The sequence below is a fragment of the Arachis duranensis genome, chromosome 6, assembly GCF_000817695.3.
Source record: "Arachis duranensis cultivar V14167 chromosome 6, aradu.V14167.gnm2.J7QH, whole genome shotgun sequence".
NCBI classification, from domain to species: domain Eukaryota; kingdom Viridiplantae; phylum Streptophyta; class Magnoliopsida; order Fabales; family Fabaceae; genus Arachis; species Arachis duranensis.
The window spans coordinates 101,985,250-101,992,716 of record NC_029777.3 but is presented as its reverse complement, the minus strand read 5'-3'; the positions used below and the strand labels follow the sequence as shown (position 1 = coordinate 101,992,716).

The window sequence follows — 7,467 nt, the reverse complement described above, 5'->3', positions numbered from 1 at the left end:
AACCCACTTTCCTGCAGCACCTCCCAGCGCCGGCGAAGTCCTTCCACCCACCACCTCGCAGCGCCGCCGAAGCCTTCCTCCCAGCGCTGCCGAACTTTTTCTCCCAGGACCTCCTCGCCGACAGCACCACCCTCGCGGTCGTCGACACTACACCACCCAACACCATCCAGTAGCCAGCAGTGCACCACACCCGGCGCCACCCACAGCACCGTTTCTGGCCACCCGCAGCATCGAGCCACCCAGCAGTCCAGCCTAGCACCACCCAGCAGCGTTTCTAGCCACCCACAACACAGCACGGCAAGTCATGTATTCTCCTCATAGGTATGTATATTTAATTATTTAATTATTATAAATATCTCTCTGGTTATATATAGTTGTCATTCTTATTTATGAAGCATTTTTGTTTTAATGTTTAATTGGTGTTGGGTATTGCAGCAATTGCAGGCATAGAGAGGTTTGCATATAAAGGGGTGGCATCAAATTTGGTTACATACCTAACTGATGTAGTGAAGCTAAGGAACTCATCTGCTGCAAAAATGGTTAATAGTTGGTGTGGCTTCACTTCCATAATGCCCTTGTTGGTGGCACCCATTGCTGATGCTTATTAGCACAAATATTCCACAATTATGGCCTCTTCTTTCCTCTATCTTATGGTGAGTCACCCTCCACAACTTCAATATCAACTACCTTTATATATGAATAATATTACATTGATTATTTCTTAGTCACTTTTGAGCTCGAGTTATGTTATGTACAAAACATGGAACATTGTATTGACTCACACTTTGTTTATTATTAAATGAGATGTGAATCAAATTTAAGTGAAATCTTTGTCCCATTTAATGATAGATAAAATATGAGTCAAGCAGCATATTCTTAACAGAGGACAATTTTTTTGGAGTTTAGATATGACATACTAATATAATATAGCAGCCATATTATTCTTATAAGTTCCATTATGGATTACGTTGTAGGTTTGTTAGAGTCTGAGTCATAAATAATCTTCCCATTTGGGCATATATGAAATAATGCTCTCTATAAAAGTTACAGATGGTATAAGAAAGTGTATCATGTTTTGCTACCTTTCAAAGTCAGATATAAAATCAACCAGAGTATCAACATAAATTTTTTTTGGCAAAGAAGAACACTGACACTTTAATAATCCTGAATAACATGAAAAGTTTTACTTGTACTCTAAGCAGGAAACGAATTTTCCATAGCCCCTCATTTTTCAATACTTATATTAAATTTTCCAGGCATAGATCACCTATGTAAGCTAGTTGTTAATGTTGTTGTGTTTATTATTATTATATTGGCTATGTAATATAATTATAAGTCTGCTAATTTTCGGTTATATGAAGCTACTTAAATATACTTATTATTGTTTTCCATAACTAATTACTAATATGTCTGGGATTTCATATTCTTATGTATGTAACCACAAAATAAATAAATAAAATAAAAACATAAGCATGTGTTATAGAACTGAAGTTATTGTCTTGTCCTGTTTAAGCATTAAGACAACATGATAACATGATAGGCTTGAAAAGATTAACTTTAGATCAGTTGTGTTGACTATTGAACTTTTAAACTTCTTTAGTTGTCGTATTTCCTTTTGTCGTTAAATTTTATTGGATCAAGATTTTGTTAGCTCTTGTGTATTTGTGTTTGTCAATTTCAATGTTATGACTTTGTAAAATAGTATGGTAATATGATTTTAATTGGTTTGGTTTGGTTCGGATGATTTCGATAAAAAAAAATCAAACCAAACTGAATTGCAGTTTAATTAAACGATTGGATCGTGTGCTCGCGAGGCGCGTCTCGCCTGTCTCCTCCGTCTGTGCTGTGTGCTCAGCCGTTCGCGTCTTGCCGCGCCTCCGGCGGTGAGTGCTCGAGCTGTGCTTCCTGCAGCCGTGCAGTGTGTCGTCGTCGTCGTCCGCCATCACAGTACCCAACGCCTAGTGTGCTCCACTGCTCGCGTCTTGCCTCTCTTCCTGCAGCTGTGCTTCCTGGTGAGTGCTCGCGTCTCGCCGCCCTGCGGCTCCGTCCCTCCCTCGCCTCCTTCCGTGGTTGTTGCTGTCTGAACTGCTGCTCGTCGTCCACCTTCTGCCTTTGCAACAACAGGTGAGTATTTAATTTTTTTTTCCAGTTTTTTTCCCAGTTGATTCATTGATGTTATTGCTGTGAATTTTAATGTTGATTGGTTTGTGAGCTTATTAGAAATAAATATGGAAGTGGTTGAATTGAAATGTTGAATTGGTTTTTGAATTGGTTTTTGATGCTGCGACCCAATCCGCTCTCTGCATTGCTAATCCGTTGAGTCCGTCCAACTCCTGCGCCATCACCATTCTCCATTTCTCCTCCTGTATCACTACTCCGTGTTGTTGCCACCAGTGTCTTTGCCACTTGCGTCTCTTCTTGCCTCTTCGCCGGCAGCCCTCGCCTCTCTGGCCACTTCTTCCCCCATCCCTAGTAAGATTCACTGCTCTTTGATTTTCTGCTTGGATTTGGCATTTTGCTTCTTGAATTTGATTTTATCCCAATTAATAATATGTTTCTGATAATGTAATTTAATTGTGTTAAAATTCTATGTTGCTTCATGAATTTGATTTTGATTTTGTGATGTTGTTGGCTGTTAGTCTTTGTTGATATATGTAGTTCTGTTTGTTAATCAATGTTAGCTATGCTTGTTTTTCAATTTTTCACCATATCTCTCTTTCTGCCATGCTGTGTTCATGCCACTCCTCCTACGCAATCCAAGAAAGATACCATTAGTTTAGACATAAAATAAACACAATATATATTTCTCTTGTAGACAGTAATGTTACAATAATTTGTAACGCATTGGGTCAAATTCTTTTCCAATTCTGCAATGCGGGTAACTATGTACTCAATTAGTATGTAATAAATCATGTGCACCACCAACTAACACATCCTCTTTATTTCATAACAGGCAAAACCTTATTGAGAAGCGAAGAGAAAGAGAAAGAGAACCGTAAGTAACATGCCGAATTGCAATGATAAACAACAGAAGATGTGGCCTTCTCAAATTTGTTTCTCTTCGTAATGCTTCTCGCTCTTTCTCAAATGCAAAACCTGATTCCCATTTGGCAGCAACATTAACCGCTAAGAAGAGTGTTTTTGGGTTCCACACTAACATTGATGATGCTGTTGCCTTTTTCATTCGCCTCATCAATGAGCACCGCACTCCATCTCAACTCGAACTTGGTAAGATTTTGATGTCTGTTGTTAACATGAAAGAATACCCCACTGCTATTTTTCTTTTTGCACAAATGGAGTTTAAGGGTATTGCTCCTTCCATGATTAGTCTGAGCATGTTGATTAATTGTTTTTGCCGTTTGGGTCAAATGAACTCTGCTTTCTCTGCATTGGCCAAGATTATCAAGATGGGTCATGAATTGAATGTTATAACACTGACCACACTCATCAAAGGGTTCTGTATAAATGGCAAGGTTAGGGAAGCCCTAGGGTTTCATGACAAGCTAATATCTCTAGGTTTTCAGCTTGATGAGGTTAGTTATGGGACCTTACTTAGTGGTCTATGTAAAATGGGGCAAGCAAGAGTCGCCATGGAGCTTTTGCAAAAGCTAGAGAGTTATACAGTTAAGCCTAACATAGTAATGTACAGAACAATTATTGATGGATTGCGTAAAGATGGTCTTGTAAATGAGGCACAAAATTTGTTCTCAGAGATGATTTCTCGAGGAATTTATCCTGATGTTGTCTCATACAATTCTCTGATGCATGGTTTGTGTTGCACCGGTCGTTTAAAAGAAGCAACTCAATTGTTGAATGATATGGTTGTTAAAGACATTAACCCAGATGTATGTACCTATAACATTATAGTCAATGCATTATGTAAAGAAAGAAGAATAATAGAAGCCAAACAAGTGTTTGATATGTTGATGGACAGACGAATCAAGCCTGATGTAGTCACATACAATGCATTAATATATGGATACATTTTAACTGGCAAAGTGGATGAAGCAGCAAGTTTATTTGGTGATATGAAGAAAATTGGTCTGGCTCCTTGTGTCTGGAGTTATAGTATTATGATAAATGGATATTGTAAACACAAAAGATTGGATGAAGCTGTAACACTCTTTAAGGAGATGCTCCAGAGAAATTTGGTTCCAAGTACTGTAACATATAATTCTCTTATTGATGGCTTTTGCAAATCAGGGAGAATACCTGATGTGCAAAATCTTCTTGAGGATATGTATGCTAGAGGCCAGCCCCCAAATATTATTACTTACAATATCTTATTAGACGGTTTGTGTGAAGGTAGTCATCTTGATGCTGCGATTGAATTATTTCAGAAAATTTTTGGCAAGGGGGGTTGGTCCTTATGCCATACACCATACTGATCGATGGATTCTATAATCACGGGAGACATAAAACTGCTAAAGAGGTTTTCAACCTTCTCCATAATAAAGGTTGGCGAGATGTCAAAGCAATTGATGCTATGATCAATGGGCTGTGTAAGGACTAAGGAGGGCTTGTTCGACAAAGCAACAAGCTTGCTATCAAATGGATGACAATGGTTGTGCTCTAGATGATGTAACTGCTTTCGCAATTGTTCATGCTCTTGAGAAAAATGAAAAAGAAAAAGCAGAGAAGCTTCTTTGGAAAATAATCTTTATAGGCCTGTTGAAGCGATAAAATAAGGTAATACATTATTATTTTTCAACTAAAACTATTTCTTTTTATGTTGAAAAGTTTTATTATGACTTTTATTCATCAAATTATGGTTTAGAGTAAGATTTGACTCGGCTCTGTCTTAGGACCAATTCCTAGACTGCCAAGTGCTTACAAGGTGGTTTATACATGATTGTGCAGTATAAATATGTAGAAATCAAACCAACAATATAAAAACTTAGAATGGAACTTGAAGATTAACAAAGCATGACCTACCAGCTAGGTGAGCTGAAAAAGTTTATTGCTTTTATGTCAAGGAGGATGGACTATTCATGGCTATATCATTGCTGAAGTCTAAACATTCCTATGTCCTCAAATTTTATTATAACCTTGTGCATTGGTTAATTTCTTATGTTTAGAATATTTAGGGAGTGTAGTTGGAATTACTATGATCATTCATGTTCTTTCATTTTGAATCTGGCTAGTGATACCTTTATGGGAAATTTTTTAAAAAAAATCTGAACAGTAGATAGCAACATTCCCTGGTTTCCAATTTATTCATTGTGTGTGTGTATGTGTGTTTTTTCCTTTCACATTGGCTAAGAGAAGTTTAATCCTCACTTTCTTGGTTGCACAAACAAATGTTCCTTAGATGGTTGTAGATATTGATCTGTTTTAGCTTTTCAAATGATTGGTTTGCTTTTGGACAGTGTAGCATTTCTTAGAAGTAATTTTTTAAGTGATCTTCCAGGGAACAATATTTCAGAAGGTTGAATAAGTGAAATATGAGAGACTGAAATAGGCATTGTTTCTGTGGCTAGCAATTTGAAATTGGTTTTGAGAAATAACTATAAATTATGGCCATCGATTGGAACTATAGTACACCAAGTATCTGTCTTCTTAAACTTAAACTTGGCTACTATTTATCTCAGAAACATTATGAACTTGTCTTTGCAAAGTTATTTTTCTTCCAGCTCCGTCCTCATGTTTCTTTTTAGAATTTTAATTAAAGAAAGATCTTTGTTCAGTATTTCAAAATCTCTTTCTAATATTTTGGCAGTGCAATTGTTTAGAAGGATCCTGCTAGCACAAAAACCTGTTACATATTTCTCCCAAGTTTCAAACCTAGCACAATCCAATTGTTGTGTGTGTTGAGTTTTTTTTGGGTCTAATGTAGTTATTATTTTAAATGTCAGGTAGGATTTGGGGAAGCAGCAAGTATGTTTTTCTTTGCTTTGAAGTATGTGAATCTCCTTTGATCACCACTGTCTCAAATGCTCTTTATTCATCGAACATCATGCCTCAAAATGCAAAATCATGGTTGGTTGAATTTGATTATGGAATCCATTCTAGAATTCGTCCACCATCCTTTTGTGTGTTAGTACTTTAAGAGGGGAGTGGACATTTTCGCACTGTAATTGATAATGCCACTCTTCTATTGTATGTAATTTCCAACATATCTTTAAACTCCACTAATTCTAGAAATATTAACTTTATACATCTTATTAGATGAGATTCGACATCGAAGCTTCTTGCTATAGGATTGTGAAAACCTTATATTCATTATGTAGTGTATAGGCTAGAAAGTTCTAGTTGCTATAGGAGGTTATGTCGTTGACTTGAAGTTCCTATAAATAAAATACTACTAGGAGCTTTGAATTGTGTGTACGAGGTGAATTGTGAAGTGTGAAGGGGAGAGTGATAATCAAAGAGTAGCAGTGAGTGAGTGAGTGAGCAAGTCAAGTGCAGGTGTGAGATGTATAGAGAGCAAGAACAATTAAGGTCTAGTGTATGCATCATTAGTAAGGCCCGAGTGTAAATTGTGTCTCATTAAATTGTACTCTTGTGTTTATAAATTTTTAAAAAAAGTCATAACTTTTGTGTCTCACTCTGCATATGTTATTTTTGAAGCTAGACAGCAAAATTCCTTTTTATCTTTTCTTTCTTCTTTGCTAGAAAAGAGTTGCAATGCCTTCCATTTCTGAGCCTTGTGATGATTGTCATTTGATTAGCATATAACTAATGAAATCCTTGACTTGGATTTACTCTAAGCCCAAGTTAATGTTGTGTTATGATATTTATAATTAGGAACAATAAATTTGTCAATTCAAAATATAGAAACTTCAATAGTGTCAATTCTTTTTCTACCTGGGACTTTGATTATATATACATTGAAACTTCGCTTTGAATTTGAACTGTCCACCAGCCCTGCATAGAAAGACCACCAATTAGTCAAATTTATCTCTGCTTTTGAATTCAAAATTTGAGACCGAATAGCATAAAATACCATTATTTTTTTATTTACACTAAATAAACTAAGAAAAGACTTGTAACAAGTACAAAATATAATATTTCGCACTAGAGGAATTTGTGAAAAAGTAATTATTTTTCTTTCAAAATTATAAACAAATGGTTTACTTCAATCAATTATATAAGCATTTAATTATATCAAATAATGTTTGATAGATATTTTGAGATAAACAAAAACCAAACGAATTTTATTAGAAGATGAAAATATTTTATTGAACTTTTATAATTGTTTTATTCTCTAAATAAATTTATAGTCATTTATACATCATTTCGTCCAAATAACTTTATATCATAGTTGTAAAGATGGTCATTGAAAACTCAGTGAACCGATCTCAAAATTGGTTCGAATTGAGCACAGAATCGAAAAATGAAAAGAATCGATACAAAAAAATTGGCTCGATCCTAGCTAGTTTTGTTGAAAACTGATGCACTAGCAAGTTTTTGAAACCCAGACCAGTTCTTTTTTCTTAATCCCAAAAATCACGTCGTATTATATTT

General features: G+C 35.8%; 1 protein-coding gene across 4 annotated transcripts; it reads left to right on the top strand.

The window, feature by feature from the left end:
* The first annotated feature begins 6 nt into the window (after positions 1-6).
* On the top strand, positions 7-6,547 carry LOC107495187 (pentatricopeptide repeat-containing protein At1g12775, mitochondrial). 4 transcript variants are annotated; one of them, XM_052263270.1, is made up of 7 exons: positions 7-321; positions 436-653; positions 1,782-2,124; positions 2,395-2,472; positions 2,954-4,689; positions 4,861-4,942; positions 5,856-6,547. In XM_052263270.1, the coding sequence occupies exon 5, from the start codon at positions 3,018-3,020 to the stop codon at positions 4,386-4,388; it is 1,371 nt and encodes a 456-aa protein (XP_052119230.1). In that variant the 5' UTR covers positions 7-321; positions 436-653; positions 1,782-2,124; positions 2,395-2,472; positions 2,954-3,017; the 3' UTR covers positions 4,389-4,689; positions 4,861-4,942; positions 5,856-6,547. The 4 variants fall into 4 exon arrangements, with proteins under 4 accessions (XP_052119230.1, XP_052119228.1, XP_015971777.1 ...); XM_052263268.1 differs by having other exon boundaries at positions 2,322-2,472; XM_016116291.3 differs by lacking the exon at positions 2,395-2,472.
* Positions 6,548-7,467: the final 920 nt, after the last annotated feature.